This window comes from Rhinoraja longicauda, chromosome 38 (assembly GCF_053455715.1).
Source record: "Rhinoraja longicauda isolate Sanriku21f chromosome 38, sRhiLon1.1, whole genome shotgun sequence".
Lineage (NCBI taxonomy): Eukaryota > Metazoa > Chordata > Chondrichthyes > Rajiformes > Arhynchobatidae > Rhinoraja > Rhinoraja longicauda.
This window is the reverse complement of record NC_135990.1, coordinates 15,592,750-15,616,890: the sequence shown is the minus strand read 5'-3', so window position 1 is coordinate 15,616,890 and position 24,141 is coordinate 15,592,750. Positions and strand designations below refer to the sequence as shown.

The 24,141-nt window shown below is 40.2% G+C and overlaps 1 protein-coding gene across 2 annotated transcripts in view; it reads left to right on the top strand.

Annotated features, from left to right (window-relative positions):
• usp3 (ubiquitin specific peptidase 3) overlaps positions 1–24,141 on the top strand; it is a 77,260-nt gene that overhangs the window by 20,653 nt on the left and 32,466 nt on the right. For both annotated transcript variants that reach the window (XM_078429896.1, XM_078429895.1), the window contains exons 4-5: positions 5,969–6,052; positions 23,650–23,731. In XM_078429896.1, coding sequence (XP_078286022.1) covers positions 5,969–6,052; positions 23,650–23,731 — 166 coding nt within the window. The remainder of the gene's footprint in view (positions 1–5,968; positions 6,053–23,649; positions 23,732–24,141) is intronic.

Here is a 24,141-nt window from a genome sequence, read left to right as displayed (position 1 = left end):
TGGGTCAGATTTTATTCCATCTAGACGACCAAAGTTGGGTCCCGTTGTTATTAAAGGTTCTTTAGTAACTGAGCAGCAGGCAGAGCGGGCTTTGCGGCGGCCATTTAAATTATTTCCAGACTCCCCCTCCCACAGAATCAGTCAGACCCCCCCACGTCCCCCTCCCCTGCGATGCACAGCAAGATCCCAGTTTATACTTAAATAACCCTTGCATTTGAACTACAACCCCAATAGGCTCCAAACCCCTCCTGCATTGGTCCAGCACCCTCCCCGTCCCCCAGAATCAGTCAGACCCCCCCCCCCCCCCACATCCCCCTCCCTTGCAATGCACAGCAAGATCCCACTCAGATTATACTCAAATAACCGTTGCATTTGAACCACATGTCCCGGTTGCCAGGTTTCCTGCTACATGCCAAAGCGATGATAGGTTAATTGGCTGCTGTAAATTGCCCTAAGTATAAGTGGGTGATAGAATCTGGGGTTGGTCGGGGAGAAGAGTGGATGGGAACATGGGAAGAATAAGTTGCTGGGAACATTAAAGACGACTGTAATTGACTGTAGACTATCTGGGCTTAAATGGACTTGTTATATCACAACAACATTTTTATTTCCCCTTCAACATATTCTCTCTTGTATTCCTGTTAATTCCCAACTTCCAATTCTCCTGCCAGTCATCTAACTAGCAGCAATTTAACATATCCAATTAACTACATCTTTGGGGAATATGGGAGAAAATCATATAACCTGGTGGAAAGTCACAGTGAGAACATGCAAACTCCATACACCAGCCAAAGTCAGGATCAAATCTGTGCCACTGAAGGTATGAGGCAACAACATTACCAGCTATAACACTGAGCAGTCCATTATAATAGAATCCAACCCCTCGGGTCCTGGCCTGAATAATGCAGCAGGTCTGAAGGCTTGAAGGGCAGCAACTGTTCACTCCTGAACTTGCATTGTTCCCAGACATCAGAGCTACCTTGGGAATAGTCAGAAAGCTGTTTGTACTTTGCCTGCATTTTAATTGAAATAGAAGACAAAATCAGTTATTAATGACATTTCTTGTTATAAAGACATGTGTATGATACAAAGATTAAGCCTGCTTTAAGCTCAGGTTATTTTTCCCACGGGACTTTCTATTCTGGAGATTGCAATGAGAGGGTCTCTGCTTTAAATGACGATATACTTTGCCTTGTATTTCTGCCTACAAAAGGTTTTATCAATTCTATGAACACCATAGATTAAAGATGATCTCTTTTTAAGGAATGTAGCTTTTATTTTATTGGACTAATTTAAATGGATTGAAATCGTATTTGTGCTTCTGCTTTAGTTCATCAAAAATACATTCTCTTGGTGCTCCTTTCTTCCTCTGTTAAGAGGTGGTGCATGCATACAGACCCTTCAGCCCACTGAATCCACGCCGACATCAACCACTAATGGCGGCACAGCTGCTGCCTCACAGCACCAGAGACCCGAGGTCGATCTATGGGTTTCCTACCGTATGCCAGAGATGTGTGAGTTTGCAGGTTAATTGGCCTTTGTAAATTATCCCAATGTGTCGAGAGTGGATGAGAAAGTGGGATAACAAAGGACTAGTGTGAATCGGTGATTGATGGTTGGTGTAGACTCAGTGGGCCAAGGGGCTTGTTTCCATGGTGAAACTCTAAACTAAACTAATCTAATCCAATTTTATTCTCTCGATATTGTCTTTCCCTACCCACAAAGAGCAATTTACAGAGACCCCCCACTTTCTTTTAGGATGTGGGGGGCAACTGGAGCTCCTGGAGGAAAGCCATGTAGCCGTAGGGGGAACGTGCAAACTCCTCACAGACAAGGTCTGGATTGAACCTGGGTCTCTGGTCCTGTGAGGCAGCAGCTTTACCAACTGCACTGCACCTCTGTGCTGCCCCATCTTGATTGATGTTCTTGAACAATGCCCTGAGCACACGCCATGAAACAGAGGGGTCTGAACAAGTGTGCCTGGGATCCCTGAATTAATAAGCCTATTAGCAAATCCTTTCTTTACTTTTTATAATGAATCATTGACCTGCAATGAAAGGATTGCATTTAAGGTAATTTTGAGTGGATCAGCTTTTCTTCCAAAGGCTGAAAGAATAGAGGTGATACCATCTTTTTTTTTGCCCTTTCAAGCACCTTGATGGATGAAAAATTCAAGATTTTATGTTTGCGACTTTATAACTAGGAGTTATGCACTCTTTGGGGTAGGATGGAAGATTGTGAATCTTTGAAATTCTTCTTCTGTCGGGAAACATTCAAGGGTGTAATTTTTTTTAGAAACACCAAGGGAAATGAGGGATGCAAGGATAATCAGGCAGGATGACTGCAGCAGTTATGCTTGAAGGTGTTTATGATCAACTCATCCAGTATTTTATTTAAATTGTTGCTGATCACATTAAAAAATATTCAGAAATTGGAAATTCGTATGGTTTGGTATATTAGACGGAGTATTATGTAAAATGTGGAGCATGATATATGGAACATTGAAGTGAAATGGGTTACCTTTATGTAGATGTATTAGGAGCAGCAATATTTGCATAAATATGTTCCACATTTATATAAATCACTGGGAATGGGAGCTATTACTTCTGCCAATAGGCAGAATGCAGTCCGTGTCTGATGAATATTCTGAATATTCGGGAGCCACGACCGCCCCGACGTGCAGCAACAGCGGCAGCAGCAGCGTGTTCGCCCGCCCCGGATCGGACTTATCATCGGCGGAGCCGGCCGTCTTCGGAGGCTGCGGGAGCGGCTGCGACTCGCCTTAGGCTCGGCCTGCTGCGGACCGTCCGGCGCGGCCTGCAACCACAACAACCTGACCGCGGGAGAGGACAGCAGGAGAAGGGAAAAGACATTGTGGCCTTCCATCACAGTGAGGAGAGGACTGGAGGAGACTCACTGTGATGGATGTTTTCTTGATGGATGTTTCTTTTGTGTGTTTTGTGGGTTGTGTAATTTTAATGCCTATTTTGATGCTTTTGTTGTTGGACTGTGGGTGACTGAATTTCGTCCAATTTGGATGACAATAAAGCTATCTTGAATCTTGATAGACAGTACCTCAGCAGATCAGGCAACGTTTCTGGATAGAAGGAATGACCCATTCCTTCTATCCAGAGATGTTGCTTGTCCAGCTGAGCTATTCCAGCATTTTGTGTCTATCTTCAGTGCAAACCAGCATCTGCAGTTCCTTCCTACACTGATGAGCATTCTAGTGGCCAGTGATGTCATTGTTCATTGAAGAAGATCGTTTATTGAGCTTTTTGTGGAATGACCAAACTTAAAACCAACCTACCAGATGGCCAAAAGAAATCAACTTAAATGTTGAAGAATTTGGTTAAATTTTTTTTAAATCAGTTAAATTTTTGAATTTATGTAATTTTACTAATTTGCTCCTGTCATTGGGCATTAAGAAATCTGATTTCTCTTAAATAGTGCCTGTTATATTGTTTTAAAAATATATAGTAGAATGTTTGGAAAACCTTGGTCGTATATTACTGCTTATTATTTTCTTGAGGCCATAGATTATCTGGTGCATCCCCATATTGTCACCAGACTCGGGAGGAGCTTCCTCCCTTCTGTTATTAAGCTTCTGAACAGTCCTTCCATATGCTGGGGTACTGACAATTCACCCATACCCCATTGAGGAGATTGGACTTTGTCCATGGAACAATGCTGAGAACTATATTCTGTACTCTATCTTCCCTTTTACTCTACCTCTTGTACTTGAGCTTGATGTGATCGTATTTATGTATAATATTATCTGATAAGATAGAATGCAAAACAAAGCTTTTCGCTTTACCTCGGTTACAAGTGGCAATAAAACCTTGTCTTTTTAAAAAACATCGAGATCAATCTTGCACGTCAAACCAGTTCTCTTGCAGTACCTGCTAAATAACTCATAAAGACTTAGAATTTATAGGTATTGGTGCACATAAGTTGATGTGTAGATAATTTGAGGGCTAACATATCAGAAGTTGTACATTTCTTGGTTAATGCTTTAGATATTTTTTTTAGAACACTTTGTACTTGTATTTCCTCTCTTTGCTAATCTTAAATGACTGATTTATTTTGCCAGAGTTATTTGGCTTGTGTATTTGGCTACAATTCTAACTTGTATGAGGCAGTTTTGTGTCCATTTGGTGGCTATTCCAATTGATTAGCCCAATGAAGTTTGAGGTTTGAATAAATGTCGGATTGATATGACTTTTGCCCCATTTTTTAAAAAAACGCTAGAATGTGCATAACATCAAAGATTCTCTTTCAAAGATTCGAGTTATGTTAATGTCAGGCCACTTTGAGCACAGCTGCAACTGAATGTTTTGTTATGAATCTATGCAAATGCATTACTATTAGAAATCCAGAGTGTTTAGTTTAGAGATACAATGCTGAAACAGGCCCTTCCGCCCACCGAGTCCACACCAACCAGTAATACCTGAACATTAACACTATCCTACACACACTAGGGACAAACTCCTGTATGTCTTTGGAGTGTGGGAGGAAACCAAAGTTCTCGGAAAAGCCCCTTGCGGTCACGGGGATAAAGTACAAACTCCGTACAGATAGCACCCGTAGTCAGGATTGAGTCTGGGTCTCTGGCGCTGTGAGGCAGCAACTCTACCGCTAAGCCACTCTACTATTTAAGTAAACTATTTTTATAGTGGAGGTAAATTTTATTTCGGAAGCCACACATGTTGAAAGCATGTTGGAAGAATTTTGCTGTAAAAACTAATATAAATCAATTAACTGAAGTGTAAAGAGATTTTTGTGTCTAGTTACTTTGGAATTTCCAAGAAAATCTGAGCCTGCATTTTTCCACTCTAAATAATATTTTTTTTTGAATACTTTAATGCAAATTGTGCTTGTAAACTATGCTGCTCTTTTGTGGTCTGGCTGGTAGATGTATTTTTGAGGCAAGGTTGATCTATTATTGAAGAAAAAGATGCATGGCGTAAACCTAGTTGAGCTGCTGCCTCACAGTGCTAGAGACCACTAACCATGGGTGCCTAATGTGTGGAGTTTGCATATTACGTGTGATTGTGAGTTTCCTCTGGGTGCTCCTGTTTTCGGCCCAGTCATTCAAGTTGGTAGGCTAATTGGATTTGCTAAATTGTCCCTAGTTTGGGTGGCTTTCAGAATCTGGCTGAAGTTGATGAGAGTAGGGAGAATTTAAAAAAGTGTTAATGTAGGGTTAGTGTATATGAGTGATTGATGGTCAGCATAGAATCAACAGGCTGAAAGGCATATTCCTTGCTACATAACAAACCAATCTATCTATATACTAAAACTCTCGTTTGTTTGTTCCTGAACTACAGCCAAAACGGTACACGATAGCACAACAATTTTAGGCCCACCTTGCCCTTTGGTGCTAATGGAAGAGGTTTTTATTGAAATCGGTGTTATATTTTTAGTTATTCACATTTTAAAGTTTAAATCTATCTCCGAGGGAGGGGAGGGGGGGGTGGATGAGAGGAGACGGGAGGGGGGGGAGAGGAGAGGGTGCTGCACCAATGCAGGAGAGGTTTGAGCGCAATGGGGCCACTTGGTTTAGTATGTATTAAAATGCAAAGTGCTGAAGTAACACAATGCATCAGGCAGCACTTGTGGAGGGAATGGACAGATGACTTTCTGGGTCGGGACCCTTCAGACTCTTAAAATGTATAGAGATCAATCTTTATTGCACTGGAGTACAGACGTTGTCGTGTGGATTTGCTGTTGAGGGCAACAGAAGACGATCCAAAACAGGATCTTGATCCAAAATGTCGCCTATCCATTCCCTCCACAGATGCTGCCTGACCCATTGGTTTACTCCAGCTCAAGATTCCATCATCTGCAGGTCCTGTGCCTCATATGTATTCCTTGAAATGCAAATGCATATCTAACATTATTTATATTAAATATATTTTCAAGTATTATTGTAGAATGTTCCTAAATTGCATTTTGTTACTTCTAGTTATAGGTGCGATGATTTTGTGGTGAACGATACGAAGATGGGTCTCGTGCAGAGAGTCAGAGAGCATCTACAGAACTTGGAGAAGTATGTGCGAATAAATTAATGGTTCTTCTGTAATCCCTAGAATATTGAGGTTTGTTTCCTGGACTATCTCATCTGTCTCTTAGTAAGTTCAGAAAGGTTTTTGTGTGATCATCTATGATCACAAGAGCGATAATAAATCATGAATGTTTAGGCCTTGCATCCTAAAGAAAATTTCCACATAATGGGATGATTTTGCAGCTTATATTTGCATCACTGAATGAAAGGATCAAATTTCACAATATCTAAACAAAGTAGCAGGTCATCTTTCCTACAAGTATATTTACGCACTCCGAGTTCAATGTTTCAGCTGGGGTATGGCTAATAACGTTAAAAGAATAAATTGGTGAAATAGTTCAAGGGCAGGTTATTTGCATTGGTTTGTAATATTATTTGCTCTATGTCAAACTAATTCTCCTTTTGCATGATTTTGTTTAAGAAAAACAGTTAACGCTAAACTTTAAAGTAACTGAGAGCATTATTAGGATATTCATTAAATTGGTATGTCTGGTGTTTTGGAACAGGAGCCATTTCGTGTGTAGTGCTTTAGAATTGTGACCTGGGTTTCCTCCTATACCAGATCTTCAAAGAAAGCAGTTTGGAAGGCAAGCAAATTTAAGTATGGGAGTAAGGCGGTCTTACTGCAGCCTTACAGGGCATTGACGAGGCTCTACCTGGTGTGTATTTACAGTTTTGACCTCCTTGTCCTTAGATTTTCTTGCCTTGCAGGAACACCAAAAAGATTAATAGCAGAAATGACAAGAGATATTGGATTAGCTAGGCCTATAATCAATGGAATGTATATGAATGAGATCTTATTAAAAACATAAATTCCATGAGACAGGACAAACTAAATACAGGGAGGCGGGAAAATCCAGAACGAAGGATTCCAGCTTTAGGATGAGGTGTATGCCATTTAGAACTAGTATGAAGACAAATCTCCACCCACAGAATGGTGTGTCTGTGGAATTCTCCATCACAGAAGATAAAGACTGCTATTAAACATTCATAAGACCAAATGACAGGTGCAGAATTAGGCCATTTGACCCACTGAGTCTGTTTCACCATTTGCTGATGGCTGATCTATTTTGCCTTCTCAACCATAATCTCCTGCCTTCTCCCAGTAGCCTTTGATGACCGTACCAATCAAGAACCAATCAATCTCCGTTTTAAAAGTAACCAATGGCTTGGCCTCCAACAGCATCTGTGGCAATAAATTCCACCGATTCACCGCCCTCTGGCTAAAGAAATTCCTCCTCGTCTCCATTCTAAAGGTACATCCTTTTATTCTGAGGCTGTGCCCTGTGGCCCTAGACTCGGTCACTATTGGAAACATCTACTCCGCATCCACTCAATTCAATCCAGCCTATTCCAGCATCACTGCACATGTTTATGAAGGAAGTGAATAGCTATATTAATGCTATAGAAGTAAAGGGATACGGGGAAAGAGGTGCATGTTAAAGTGAATGATCAGCCATACAAACGTGTTGAATGATGGAACAGGCCTGAAGGGACAATTGGCCTCTATCTTCTGTGTTGTCTAATAATTTATCATTAAAATGATTAAAATAATAAGTGATATCTTTCCCATATCAATACTGTTGATAACATTTTTTAATGATCCTATGTTACTAGAAATACCACTGTTTTTTTATTTATTTTGTGATTGAGGTATCTTATCAAGTTAAGAATCACATTAGGAGGTTTGCTAATCTTGGAGGACGTGTGTGTCCATAGATAAAGAAAACCAGGATTGGCCTTGATAACTGGTTTCATTTGATTTTGTAAATGTGTGTTTCCTCTTAGTTTCTGAGATCTGCTTTCAGCTACAAAAATGAATTTAGCACCAGCAAATGTCAGCTTTGCTGATCATTGTTTAATTTTCAACTTGTTTCAAATGTCAACTAATTTTCATTTTTGGTGTTATGGTTTGTCAGTTTAAAAAAAAACTGCTTAAGGTGAACTGCGTTTTAGTTCTTTATGTCTATACATGCAAGCAAGTTGAAACAGATGATATTTACAACCTAGTTCAGCATCAGTTAACAACATTTTTAGTGGACTATTTTCTGAAACTGAATGATATAGTGATTGATACCAGGCCAGAAAACTTTGTGGTTCAACGGATTAGTTGTGTATTTGCATTGATATTTAGTGTGAAACGGTTGCAGTCTATTAAGTTGCCTTGGGTGCAGGTATTTTTTACAAAAAATTAAGGATCATAATTAAATTGATATTCACTGTACTGTCATTTAATCATTCTCTTGGTGCAGGAACGTGTAGCCACGGTGAACTGTGGCTGAATAATACTAATTAGACATTGTGCCTAAAATGACATCTCGTGCATTCCCTGCCTACAAAGTGGATTGTTATTATGCGTGAATTGAGCTCGTGCTTCCAGTTCAGTGGCTTGTATTTGTTAGAAATCCTCGTAGTAGTCCCAGTATTTGACCTTGGGTCATTGTTTGCTGGGATGAATGAGAATTTTTTTAAATCATTTTATTGGCTTTGTTGCAAAATATTATCGATTAATACCGATATACCTAGCAATTGAAATAAAGCCTGGGATTTTCCTTTTCCTGATACAGAGCGTGGAGTAAAAGAAGCTGTCTTTTTTGTATTTCTCTCCAAAATACAGGCTGCCCTGGATAAAGAATAGGTTCAATTTTTAAGACTATTTAGTCCATAAGTCTGATCTACAAAAACACTGGTAAACCACGCCTCCATAGTATTGTAATAAATGGCATCAAAAGCATAAAAGACTGATAAGAAAGAACAATTACTAAAAGTGAGAGATGGGGAAACTAGTTCTGTCATTAGTAGGAATTAACTAATGTATGTACGTTAGACTTAAGAATGTAATAATATTATGGGAGCTTGTTCATGTGGTGACTATATGTTGGACATTTGTAACATTGGGATGGCATGTGGTGACAAACTAAGATTTTTTTAAACCATGCTGTCAAAAGCAAGTGAGCTTTTATTACAAGTGATGGTACTGAACCACCTTTCGAACCATGCAGTGCTTCTGAGCAGGAAGTTCTAACTTGCTCATTTAGAAATAGTGTGGAAACAGTCCCCTCGGCCCACCGAGTGTGCGCCAACCAGCGATCACTTCGTACACTAGTCCTATCTTACACACTAGGGACAATTTACAGAAGCCATTTAACTTACAAACCTGCACATCTTTGGGATGTGGGTGGAAACCAGAGCACCCGGAGAAAGCCCACGCGGTCACAGAGAAAACATGCAAACTCCGCACAGGCAGCACTCGTAGTCGGGATCAAACCCGGATCTTACACTGGTCTCTGGCGCTGTAAGGCAGCAACTATACCACTGTGCCATCTTTAGTTGAGACCTAAGAGCATTTAAGGAGTAACAATAAATTTACAAGTTTAGCAATAACTTTACAAATTTAGATAGTGTACGACTTGGAAGGAAGGTTACAGCTTGTGGAGTTTCCGTGTCCAATTGCCTGAGTAACAGATTTATGCTGTAAAAGTCAGCTGGTTGAATAATTGTAGTGTGTTTTACCAATAACCACTGCAGCCATGATTTATGCAGCATCTGCAGTTCCTTGTGCCTACTGTGTATTGTTGGTGGATGTGTCGCATAATGTGTGAAGTGGCAGTCAAGTCTGCTGCATTGTTCTGGCCTAGAACTACGTGTTAATGAAGACTGCACAATAATTCTCTTGACATCCCTTTGTAGATGGTGGAAAGGCTTGGAGAGTTTGGGTGAGTTATTTGTTGCAGATTTCCAAATTGACTTTTTTTCTAGTTGCAGTTGTATGTGACTGATTCAATTAAGTTTCTGCTGGGCGGTGACCTCCAGAAGGTTGGTGTGGGATGTGGCAGTGTTAATGTATTTGAAGGTCATAGGTATTTGACAAGAATCTTGATGATAATCATTGCCTGTCAATGGTTTGATGCAAATGTTCCTTCACTGAATAATGTGTGTAATTGTAATCTTGGCGGTATGGTGTATAGATATGAGCTGCTTTGTCATCTTCGCTGTTGTGAATGGAATTGAACAATGTCTTGTCACCAGCTGCATCCCTGTTTATGAAATGATGAAAGATTATTGATGAAGCAGTTGAAGATGGCCGTGTCTTGGTTATAGTCCTGAAAGCTGTTAACAACAATGTTCAGGGTCTGAAATAAACCATCTCCAAGAATCTCAACTATTTTCTTAATCAAGAATGGTTCAGCTAGAGTAGATTTTTCAGTTGCATAGGAAGGAACTGCAGATGCTGGTTTAAACCGAAGATAGACACAAAAAGCTGGAGTAACTCAACGGGTCAGACAGCATCTCTGCAGAAAAGGAATAGGTGATGTTTCGGTCAAGACCCTTCTTCAGACTGAGAGTCAGGTGAAAGGGAAATGCGTTTCCCTTTTCCCTGACTCTCAGTCTGAAGAAGAGTCTCTACCCAAAACATCACCTATTCTTTTTCTCCAGAGTTGCTGTCTGACCCGCTGAGTTACTCCAGTTTTTTTTTGCCTATCTTAGGTTTTTCAGTTGATTTCCTTTTACTTGATACTTGGATCAGAGGATTCTTGGTTGCTGGACTTGGCATTCTTGTCTTATCTTGGGAAATCAGCTTCTTTATCCATGTGTAGACCAAGACAGTATGTAGACATTCCCTTGAGTGGAGTGGTCCTGGCAAAGTCCAAACCGAGCATCAATAAAGAGGTTACTGGTGAATCTGTCTATAGAAGGGTCCTGACCTGAAAGGTCACTTATCAATATTCGCCAAAGATGCTGTCTGACGAACTGAGTTACACCAGCACTTTGTGTCTTCTTTTTGAAAGGGAGTTAGATAGGTATTGGAAGGAAAGACAAAGGAGCAGCACTCCTGTTTGCCGCTAACATAGGAACTTTGAAAGAAGTTCTAGTGTCAACAATTCTGATATTGTGATTTATTGAATCTCAACTCTATAAGCTGCATATTAGTTGAACAGAAAACCATGACCTGGGATACTACCTTTACTTTTTTACTCTCTGGACATATTGTCTTTGCTGGGGTGTCTTCCTGCTCTGTATTTCACAACTCGTGTATCCTTGTCTATGTTTCCACTCTCTAACTGCTCCCATTCACTCATTGATGAGGTAACCTCGTTTATTGCATGTTCCCTTGGCCAGCTTAATTTACCCTATCAAAGCCACTCCTGCACCCTGCTACTTAACAAGTTTTTGTATTTCTCCTTCCCAATTCTGACAAAGGGTCTTCAACCTGAATCATTAGCTACATTTCTCTTGTCACCTTCCCATTCAGCCTGATCTGAGTATTTCCTGCAGTTTTTTAAATTTTTTGGTTTCCAGCATCTGTTTCTCATTTTCATTCTATACAGAGCTACTTGTTTCAGGCTGGAGAATTAACCAAATGCCTTTAATGATCTTTACCCTGTGCCTGCAGTGCCATTTGTCTCTTCAGCTTGGTGGCCATTATTATCTGTGTGAAAGCAAGATCAATGGTTAAACAGCTTCCAGCCAAGCAGCTCGGAATGAATTTTTACTCTTTGTGTTGGACAAAAAATGTGAGCACTGAGCAGGGTACGTTTACCTGAAGCATACGTCGTGGCTGTGCTGTAATTGTACTAACTGGACACTGGCAATTACAGCATAAATAGAGCATATAATCCTCCCAGCCCAGTGATGGAGCCCTTCCCTTCTACTTCAAGTAATCGATATAATAAAAACAAAATGCTGGAAATACTCAATGGTTCTTTCAAAGTAATTAATCGGAGACAGTAACTGCTTCATAATTGTTGCTCAGAATGCTGATTAACCTGAACATTTCCAGCATTTAAAAAAAAAAAATCCGATTTTTAACATCTGCAGAAATGTGTGAAAACTCATCTTCAACAAAAAGTTGAGGCTGATTCACAAGTTGATTCACAATAGAAAATAGTTGATAATATTTTGATGAGCTTGTTTCTGGTCATAGCACCCATAGATGTCTCTTGCTGCTATTGTTGCAAGGCGTGATGAATTTGGCTTCTGTGGATTCCTATTTGGTGGTTACAGTAAGTAGTGTTGATGGCAATTGTTAATCGTGGCTGCTTTAGGTTGTGAATATATTACAGTTGGGCTAATATTTGCATCTTTGTAAGGTGCACATTCTTAATCCATTTGACATGATAGTTTGCATTTAATATCTCACTTAAACATTTATTCACAAAATGCTGGAGTAACTCAGCGGGTCAGGCAGCATCTCAGGAGAGAAGAAATGGGTGACGTTTCGGGTCGAGACCCTTATTTCTGAAGAAGGGTCTCAACCCGAAACGTCACCCATTCCTTCTCTTGTGAAATGTTGCTTGGCCCGCTGAGTTACTCCAGCTTTTTGTGATACCTGTAAAAATTACTAAGTGATTAAGGACGGGTAGACCATAGTTCATTCAGTGTCAATTTTGTCAATCATTTGGTGCTAATGAATTGGATAATTGCTAATATGTGCTCCACTGTTAATCTATTACTGCCTCATATCCTATGGGTTCCCTACTCAACAGCAAGTATTTTGACTTTGATTTTTGAGGGAACATTTCAGATTTGCACTATCCCTTTGTTTGCAGAATTATTTCCTGACTACCCTGCAATGATTGCTCTTTTCTGCACATGCCACAGGGGGAAGTAGCTGCATGATGAGCTTTATTCGTTGCACTCCCTTTTATTGCTATGTTGCCAAGCTCTTCCACGTAGTGTGGGTTTTTTGTTTGAATAGTCCATTTGAAACTAGCAGAACAAGACTGTCGATGCTTTACATGTGTTAGGATGATTTGGCCTGACCTATGCTCAGTCACTCTCATCTTTGTGCCAATCCAATTACCAAGTACAATATGAAATGTTTTTTCTCCAGATACATTTCCAGCCAGTTCCTCACATTCATCATCCCTTGTCGGCTAGTCATACTTAAAATGTGTGTTGTGTTTTGTATTAGGAAATCAAATGGGAATCGCATGTCAAATTGTTTTGCACGTAATATATATCAGAATTCTTAACAAAGAAAATTGGGCCAAATTACCTCTGGCAGTTTTTTGCTATCTTTGGCTTTATATTGTCTTTGGTTGCATTAATGGAGTTTAATTTTCATGAAGAGGTGGCAAAATGTAATGATGTAGGTAGTGCAACCTATACATTTTACAAGGGCTTTGGCAAAATCTTGACAGATCTGATATGGGGTCTGGTCCAAAAAGTTTTTAAAGAGTTGGAACGTGGAAGTGAAGAAAAATTTTCCATCACTTGGCCTGTAACCTTCTATGCTTTGATAAATTAACTGCTCATCTGGATAGACAAATATCGTCATAATCTCAACTTTCATCATCTCAAGCAGTGAGTTGCAGATTCCAACCATCCTCCGGGTGAAAACATTCTTTCTCATTCCTTTAACCTCCTAAGATTCTGCCGTGGGGAGATGTTTCTTGCTATCTACACATCTATTCCTTAAATAATTTTGTTTACTCAACCTCTGTGCCCCTCCTCTAGCTGCCCCTTCCTTGCTCAGCAGTGTCAAATCCAAGAAAAAGAACCCTGGTGTATTCATCGATTTATTCACAAAATGCTGGAGTAACTCAGCAGGTCAGGCAGCATCTCGGGAGAGAAGGAATGGGTAACGTTTCGGGTCGAGACCCTTCTAAGAGTCTCGACCCGAAACGTCACCCATTCCTTCTCTCCCGAGATGCTGCCTGACCTGCTGAGTTACTCCAGCATTTTGTGAATAAATCGATTTGTACCAGCATCTGCAGTTATTTTCTTATACTACCCTGTGTATTCATTCTGTCCTCTTAACTCAAATGCTCCATCCCAATCATAGTTTTGATTTTATTTTGGTGGAAAATATAATTAAAATGTAAATTGCATATTTTTCAAGATGCAAAGGAGACTTTCCAAGTTTTGAATAAAACGTTTTGCAATGTAAAGTGTTTGCTACGGTGAATGCAAGTTTGTTTTTAATCTATATTTTCCAGAGAATTATCCTTTGAATTATCTCTTGAAATGTAGAGAATCAGGGGCATCCCCAATTCCTCTTTGTACATATGAGGTCAAATATGTTTTTGTCACTGGAGGATGAAAACTGACATCTGTGTTGCCTTAATATATTCGTATTTTAGTTTGATTTATTACAATCTCATTAGAACAACATAGAACCAAATATGCCCCAATTCACATTTGGCTATTGATGATTGCTGACAAATTGTATGGTTCAATTCATGTTTTAGGAATACTTCAATTTTACCCATGCCTCTATTTTTTGCCAGAAATCAGTAACTCCCCCCAAAACATAACACCCACCCAAAACAACAAAAAAAGAAAAATCCATCACAGTGAGGAGGTGACTGGAGGAGACTCACTGTGATGGATGTTTCTTTTTTTTTGTTTTGTGTTGGTTGTGATTGTGTGTGAAATTGTTTCTTTTTATTGCTCTATTGCTGGACTGTGGGTGACCTTTCATTTCACTGCACATCTTGTACGTGTATGTGACAAATAAACTTGACTTGACTTGACTTTAGGCTGTAAAAAAAGTTTTCTTCCTCATTCTGTGCATCTCTGCATCCCAACAATCCCGTCAATCTTTATACATGCCTCTCCAGATTACCTGTGTCCATCCATGTGCTTTACCTGTCTCTGACTACCCTGTCTCACTATAATAAAAACTACAACTACTGGAAATGCTCAGCAAGTTGGCAGCATCTATGGATCTGTAACACCACTGGAGCACTGCCTGGTTCATGATGGCATAATTGAAGTCTGACAGTGGTCGTGTGACATAACTTTCTGGCTACAGTGCCTTAAACCAAAAAAAAGTGCGTGTAATGGTCTATTCAGTTGTTGAATTTGGTTTTACTGTACCTCCTTCTCTAAAAGCATTGTATTCCAAATTGATTCTGAAGCAATAAATTCCTGCTGAGCTTAATTCCTACTTCCACTTGCACTGAGCATGCCTTGAATGTTGTATATTAAGAACTTGTATCAAAATGATAAACCACACCACTATTGCTTCCTGTTTTTAATCAATATTTTCCTCAGGTTTTTTTAAATTTAAATATATTAAATGGGCATCTATTCCCATTAGAAAACTCATCCTAACCCTATTCATTAAAACAAAATGCATACAAATTCCCACAGGTATTTCATTACATCTTGCCACCCTTTGTGTGTTTTGGCAACTTGCCTTTAGACCTCGCACTTGTCTACTTATCATTTCCATTTGGACTTTTGATGCCCCTTTCAACCCATTCATTACCTATCAGTCTGACTTCTCAACCCCTCTGCCTAAATTATAGTTATGAAAAGGCATCGGATTGTCTGATGTTAAGTCTCAGTGGGTGACAAATTTATTTCCCCCCTTTTCATAATACCTGAAAGACTCCTCACGATCTTGCTTCAACCTAGTTTAACTCCCTTCCAAACACCAGTGGATACAAAATTAACCTGAACATCTTTTCCTCCTGAAACAACTTGCACATATTTGGGGCATCAGTCCAGTAAACTTTCACTGCTTTAACATCCTTAAATTAGACCTGTGCTAGACATGGTACTCCAGATGTAGTCACACAAGTACACTATATATCTGAAGCAAAATTTTCCTACTTTTATAGTTAATTACTCAAGCAATAATTGGTAACATTCTATTAGCTTTCCTAATTTCTGCACCTAAATCAAGGGGTATAGGGAGAAGGCAGGAACAGGGTACTGATTGTGGATGATCGGCCATGATCACATTGAATGGCGGTGCTGGCTCAAAGGACCTACTCCTGCACCTATTGTCTATGTATCTATGTACATCAGAGCAAATTGTAAATACAGATCTCTCTGCTTCTCAGTTGAATGATATAATATGCATTTTTATTTTTCCTGCCAAAATAGACTTTCACTTTTTCGCCTCTACCATTTTTTGATAGACACATTTATTGCAACTGTCATTATTCCCCCCTTTTGTGTTATTTTTACAATTTACATTCCTTTGTGTCTTCATTTTATACGGTAATTTAGCAATCGTGGCTTTGGTGCCTTCAGCTAAATAATTTATAGAAATTGTAAACAGTTGAGCCCCAGTTGTTACTTGTGGCACACCACTCATTACATTTTGCCAACGGGCAAATGACCCACTTATGTTCAATGTTTTCTGAGACAACCAATATTCTTTCCATTACATTGTTATTTCCCGCATCACTAATTTTCATTTTCCACTAATCTTTGTTATGGCATCTTGGATGCCTTTTGGAAATCTAAATATTGTGCATCCATCAATGTTCACTTTATCCTCGGCTCACGTTACTTTCAAAAAGCTTTGATAAATTGTTCAAACATGATGTCCCTTTCACAAAACCATGTTGACTGTACCATTACTTTGTTTTTTTCAAAAATCTAAATACCCGCAAACAATGTCTTCAATAATAACTCTGAACATTTTCTCTTTGACAAATGTTAAGTTCGGTTCCTGCTGAATATCCTTGGTCTGGTTCCACTCCTGCCATGTAGGATGCAGTCAGCTTACAAATCCTACTATGGATTTTCAATCACCTATTGTTTAGGAAGATGTTTCTCAATATGCAATGTTTGGATTCAGCTCTATCCATTGCCTTCCTTTATTGGGTGTTTGCTGCTTTTTGTGGACATTTAGTTGCAGCAATGCTAACTGTCTTTTTGAGTTTTAGTTTAACGCTCTTAATTTTGTCAACATAGTTTTCCCAAATGTCCAAGATTAGATTTTAAAATAATCAGCGTGACAGAAGAACCTTCTATTTCTGCAAGAGTCTGATGAAAGTGTTATTTTTTTTAAAGGGTGAAGTGATTGTTTTTAGTATATTTAAATGTGAGAGGAAACTTGTGGACCTGATTTATATTTCACCTTTTCTGGGAGCTGGCCAAGTAAGAAATATCTAGGAAAAATGCGAATAAAATTTTATACCCTTCATTGGATCATTTCTATTTATAAGCCATGGTGGATAAAGGTCAATTTAACTCTGAGTTACAGGCATTAGGCAAAAAAAAATAAGTGCCTTCAATAATGCATCACTGCAATGGGACTTTATCCAAAATTGCATTCTCAAATCCTTAATCTTTCAACCTCATTAAAATGTGAATGCCACCTACTGACCCTACAAGACATAACAATGGTTAAAAATCTCTTGTAAGTTATATGGTATACATAATCTGTTTTGATAGAATTGAACCCAGTGCGATAGAGGATCAGGTGTACAGCAGAGAAATATGCCTGTGGCCCATTGTGACCACAATGCCCATCTACACTAGTCCCATTTGCTTGCATTAGGCTGTATCCCTTTACTTATTTCCTATCCTAGTACCTCTCTAAATGCCCTATAGTATCTGCCTCCACTACCACCTCTGGCAGTTCGTACCAAACATTCACCACCCTCGTGTGAAAAAACGTACCTCTCTGATATCTTTGAAATTTCTCACCTCTCACTTGGATACTTGTGTCCTCTATTTCTGGACATCCCTGCCATGAGAAAAAGATTCTGACTATCCTCCGTGACAGTTTCACTTCCTGAGAAGAAACTCGGCCTTTCCAATCATTCCTTGTAACTGCAGCTTCTATTTTTTGGCGACATCCTGGTGAATTTCTTCTGCACTTTCACGATTACTACCTCATTCTTCCTGTAATGTGGCATCCAGAACTAGATGCAATACTCCAAGTGGCACATAATCTTTTTACAATTGCAACATATGCACCATTCATTCTCCCATGATCGGAAAATTACTTGATGAAGGGTCTTTGACCTGAAGTGTTTACTGTTTTTCTTCCCACAGAAGCTGCCTAACCTACTTTCCTCATTTTCTGTTTTTATTCTAGCTTTTCAGCATGTGCAGTTTTTTAAATTTTTAAACAACAATTGAAACTAGTTGTATTGCGAATCTCTCGGTGACTTTAACTTCCCTAATATTGACTGGGACTTGCTCAGTGCCAAGGGCTTAGGCGGGGTGGAATTTAAGGTGTATCCAACAGGTTTTCTTGAAACATTATGTGGATAGTCCAGCCTGAGAAGGGAACATACTAGACCTTCTGTTGGGAAATGAGCTTGGCTAGGTGATTGGTGTTACAGTGGAAGTGTAACACAGTGATCACAACTCCATATGTTTTTTAAGATTGGTTTGAATAAGGAGAAGGCTGGGCCTGCAGGGAGGTACTAAATTGGAGTAGGACAAACTACAATGTTATTAGGCTGGAGCTTGGGAGGGTGCACAGGATTGTTATTGGGTAAGTCCACATCTGACATAGGAGAGGTTTAAAGGACAGTTGATTGATATTCAGAACTGGTATGTTCCACTACGGAGGAGGGATAAGGATGGCAAAGTAAGGGAACCTTTGATGATGAAAGACGTAGTACGTTTGGCCAAAAAGAAGGAAGTGCATGCAAGATTTAGACATTGGAATGGGACAGGGCCTTTCAGGAATATAAAGAGGGGAGGAAAGAACTCGAGTGGGCAATTAGAAGAGCCGAAAGGGATTACAAAATACCTTTGAACTCAAAGGATTAATGAAAATCCCCAAACTTTGCATACTTGCATTTAAAAACACGAGGGTAACCTCATCCCTTCATCCCCCAGGGAGAAGGTAGGACTGTTGAAGGATAAAGGAGGGAATTTGTGCTTGGAGTCTGGAGGTGCAGGCGAGTTATTGAACAAGTACTTTGCATCTGTTTTCACCGTGGTAATTGCCATGGCACACAGTGAGATCAGTGTGGAGAATGCAAGGATTGGCTTCTGTAAATTGCACGTCATAGAATCATAGAGTGATACAGTGTAGAAACAGACCTTTGGGCCCAATTTACCCCTATATGTCCTAGCTACACTAGTCCCACCTGCTTGAGTTTGCCCATTTCCCACAACCTGTCCTATCTATGTACCTGTCCAACTGTTTCTTAAAAGTTGGGATAGCCCTTACCTCAACTACCTCCTGTGACAGCTTGTTCCATACACCCACAACCCTTTGTGTGGAAAAAGTTACCCCTCTGATTCCTATTTTAAAAAATTCCCCTTCACCCTAAACCTATGTCCTCTGATCCCCGATTCACCTACTCTGAGTAAAGGACTCTGTGCATCCACCAGATCTATTCCTCTCATGATTTTATACACCTCTATAAGATCACCCCTCAACCTCCTGCGCTACAAGGAATTGAGTCCCAGCCTACTTAACCCCTGCCTATTGATCAGACCCTCTAGTCCGGGCAACATCCTCGTAAATCTTCTCCGTACCCTCTCCAGCTTTACAACATCTTTCCTGTAACATGGTGCCCAGAACTGAACACAGTACTCGACTGCAACATGACCTCCCAACTTCTATACTCAGACACAAAAAGCTGGAATAACTCAGCGGGACAGGCTGGAGAGAAGGAATGGGTGACGTTTTGGGTCGAGACTACTCTGACTGATGAAAGCCAATGTGGCATAACCCTTTTTGACCACCCCATCTATCTGCGACTCCACCTTCAAGGAAGGTGTAGGTTTTGCATCCTAGGATGTGATACTGGGATGACATAAAACTAGTGTATGAGGGATCATTGGTCAACATGGACTCGGTGGGCCAAAAGGCCTGTTTCCATGCCGTATCACTAAACTAAACTTCTCTAGCCACAGGTGAAGTCCCAGAGGATTGGAAAGTAGCCATTGTCATCCTTTTATTGAGAAGGAAAATGGAGAGAATCTGGGGAATTATAGGCCGGTGAGCCTCACATCAGTGGGAGAGAAGCCTTTGGAGAAGATTCTTTGGGATAGCTTTTACTCCCATTTGGAAGAGAATAGGTTAATCGGGGACAGTCATCATGTTTTTGTACACGCAGATCATGTCCTCCTAGGTAGAGTTTTTTGCGGTGATGAATTCTACATGAATTTTAATAAGGCATTTGATAAAGACTTCCATGATAGGTTGATCCAGAAGATTAAGATGCATGGGATTAACAGTGACTATCATGTGGACTCCAAACTGGCTTACTGATAGAAGGCAGAAGGTTGTGATGATCTGTGACCAGTGGAGTACTGCAGGGAGCTGTGCTGGGACCTCTGCTGTTAGTGATATTCATAAATTATTTGGATTTCAACATTGGTTCGTAAGTTTACAGATAACACCAAGATTGCTGGGATCGGGGATTGCAAGGAAGGCTGTCAAAGTATACAGTGGCGTATATCAGCTGCAGAAATGGACAGATGGGCAGAGAAACAGCGGATGGAGTTTAATTGGAGCTAGTGCGAGCTGTTGCACTTTGTAAGGTTGAATGTAAGGGGAAAACATATAATTAAAAGCATGAACCTTAACTGCATTGATGTACAGAGGGAGGTTGGTACTCATGTGCATAACCCCTGTTAGTGTCAACACAAGTAGATTGTGTGGTAAAGAAGGCATGTTTGCCTCCAGAGGTTGGGGCATTGAGTATAAGAGTCAGGAAGTCATGATGCAGCTTTCTAGGACTTTGGTTAGGTGCATTTGGAGTACTGTGTGCACTTTTGGTCACCCCATTACAGCAAGGATGTGGAGGCTTTGGAAAGGGTGTAGAGGAGGTTTACCTGAATGATGCGTGAATCAGTGGGGGTTAGCTAGAGGAACTGGTTGGGCAGACTTGGATTGATTTTTTCTGGAACCTGATAGAAATATATGAAATAATGAGAGGTGTAGATAGGGTAGAAAGTCAGATCCTTTTTCCCTAGGATGGATAAATCAAGTACTAGAGGACATTGTTTTAAGGTGAGAGTGACAATTGAGGCAGGTACGATAGTGGTATTAAAGAGACTTCTGTATAGACAAATGGATATACAGGGAATGGATGGATATCAATTAGGTGCTGGCAGATAGGAGTCGGCATCATATTCGGCATAGACCTTGTAGGCTGAAGTGAGGGCCTGTTTGTGTGCTGCATTGTTCTGTGATTAGGGGAGAAGGTGTTGGGACTGGCATGGTTGTGTTCAAAATTGAGCAATTCCTCTAATTGTAAGTCACCATTGACCAGAATGTAACTGGACCAAGTGCACACACTGTTCCAACAACAGGTCAGAGCCAAGGTATTTGGAAACAAATGAGTCTGAGCCTGCCATATGCCTTGTAAAATGATCGAAGGGTGTTTATTTACCCAAATACCTCTTGTACCTTCCAGGAAAATGCATTATGTAAAGCTCAATGTTTACAGCTCAGTACAAATCTTATTATACACAGGCACAATCATAGTTTAACTAAAAAAGTGTAAGAATAGTAGATTACACCGAGACAGTGCACAAGAATTGGCATGTTTCTGGCATCAGTTTGCGTGATTCGAGTCTAAAGTTGTTCACAATGTAGAGTTTTAAGTTCACCGTAAAGGCCCGATGTCCTGCAGCAGCACTGAGTCAGAGTCGCATGGTCAGCCTGGCTTGGTGCTACTCCATGCTGCTGTCCGATCCACGCGCGCGATCATGTAGCAGCACCCGAACTAATTGAGTCCGAGGTTGTTGCAGATCCTCCAGCGGTCCACTCCATCAACGCCTCGACCCATGGACTTTCGTGGCCACCACTCTGACTCTGTGCCCAAGGGGCTTCCCACAGACGACCTCAGAACACCCAGAACATCCTTGAGGGCTCGGGGTGTATGACCCCAGCCTGTTTACCAGCTGTCCTTACCTCATCTGTGTCTGTCGCTGCCTTCTTTAATACTGACCAAAAGGGCCAAATTCTGAACAAAGTTGCCATCCTGTCTTGGAAGTATATCACCATTCATTCATTGTCTTTGACTCAAATCCTGCAAATTCCCTACTGACGACAATGTGGCACTACCTTCATCACATTGCAGCTTTCGGAAGGTAGTTCATCACCCACCCCCCTTGAATAGGAGGAGTGGCGGCCAATAAATCCTTAGCCAGGAATTGCTACATCTCGTTAATAAATTGCATGTATTGCTGCTGGTTTTATTTAATCAGATCCTTTTCATCTCAATCAGACGGTTTCCTGCTGTGTATTTTACCTCACTATAACGATATCACTTTATCTAAACAAAAAGAGAGAATACTGGAAATACTCAGCAAGGTAGACGGTTTCAATGGGTAGAAATATGAACTGCCAGCTCACCATCTAGCTTGAAATGTAGTTGGTAATAGCACAATTTAAGTCTGATATTAGTGTGATATACTTTCTGGCTATGGTGTCTGCTAACATATTAAGTGTTTGTGCTTAACTGCACTACCTATTTATCCTATAATTCTTCAACTTTCTTTTAAATTATGGGATATTGAAACTTGTAAAACAAAAATAAAAGAATAACATTTCAAGAATATTGTTGAATTTGAAGCATTGTTATTTTGTCATGCAACATTCTCAATGCCTTTTTTTCTCTACTTTGCCAATGAGCAGCTCAGATAGACACAAAATGCTGGAGTAACTCAATGGGTCAGGCGCCATCCCTAGAGAAAAGGAATAGGTGACATTTCGCGTTGAGACCCTTCACTACTGCCTGAAGAAAGGTCTCGACCCGAAACGTCACCTATTCCCTTTCTTCAGAGGTACTGCTTGACCCGCTGGGTTTTATTTAGTTTTAGATTTAGAGATGCAGCGCGGAAACAGGCCCTTCGGCCCACCGAGTCCGCGCCGCCCAGTGATCCCCGCACATTAACACTATCCTACACCCACTAGGGACAATTTAAAAAAAAACATTTGCCCAGCCAATTAACCTACATACCTGTACGTCTTTGGAGTGTGGGAGGAAACCGAAGATCTCGGAGAAAACCCACTCGGGTCACGGGGAGAACGTACAAACTCCGTACAGACGGCACCCATAGTCACGATCGAACCTGAGTCTCCGGCGCTGCATTCGCTGTAAGGCAGCAACTCTACCGCTGCGCCACCAGCGCTTTGTGTCTATCTTACTCCAGCACTTTGTATCTATCTGTGGTGTAAACCAGTATCTACGGTTCTTTCCTACACAAGAAAAGCTTAGTGATGGTCTCAATGTGGAACTTCTATTTTGAACCTTGCGGGAATCAATTGTATTATTTTTTGCTTTGTCCAGTGCAGTGGTCATTGACAAATGGAGTTAGGCTGCATGCTGATTCAAGAAGCTGTTTATTCTTGATGCCATGTCAAGACTTGCTTGTTTTTCTCTTGCCAAGATTGTATAGATGTGGTATTTATCTCCTTTGACCCCCCCCCCCCCCCCCACTCCAATTTAAACAAAAATGTGATTTAAATTTTTTTTGGTATTTTGCTGAGAATGATGATGGAAATATTCTGGCAACTCGTATCCGTTAGATGTGAAGCTCTGATATGTAACAATCTGACTGAGGAATTAAGAGCTTGGCCCGTTGCACTAAATCTTAAACAATCTGTTTTAGTCTGATTTTGCTTGCCGAGATTTCTGGGCCACCATTTGACTTTATGCTATAGTTGCATGAATAATTCTGGTACCTGATCAGATATAATCAATGGATCACATGCAGCTTCTTGCTGTGTTTCAGTGGGTATTTGTCTATTTGTGCAGCATGACTCATCTATATGTTGCATAATTAACTTCTTGAACCCAGCTGTGATATTGAGCACAAAATATCCTTTGATGAATGGGAATGTTGAAAATACTGTAGTGTCTGGTGAAAGTAATCCAGTTTCTAACATGTTCTCTCCACCACAGTTCAGCATTTTCAGCAGACAGACACTGCAAAAGAAAGCTGATGGAAAGTTCATCCATAAACAACAAGTATTTGAAGCTTAATGTAAGTACAGACCATAATTGCTTGGCACTCTTATTAATTGGAACATTCATTTGACAATTTGTTCTTGTGCCAATCATTTTCCACATTTTGTTTGCTCAGTAAAAATAATTGGGTACGCAGTGCCTTTTAACTAAACTCTAAGGCATACATGACAAGAGACTATATTTAGCATGTACAAATTTGCTTGTGTCTGTTTTCACGTGATTGTTTATAGATATTTAAATGCTATCTATTTGCCTGAGTAATAATCCTGACTTTAGTGTTTCTGAAGTACTAATATTCTATCTGCATTCTTTTACAATCTGCAACAATTTAATTTATGTTAAAATGAGACATTGAAAAGGTTTGAACGCTAACTGCAGACCCTGACGTAGTGTTCTTGGCTGTTGGGTTTATTGGCGAGTGCAAAA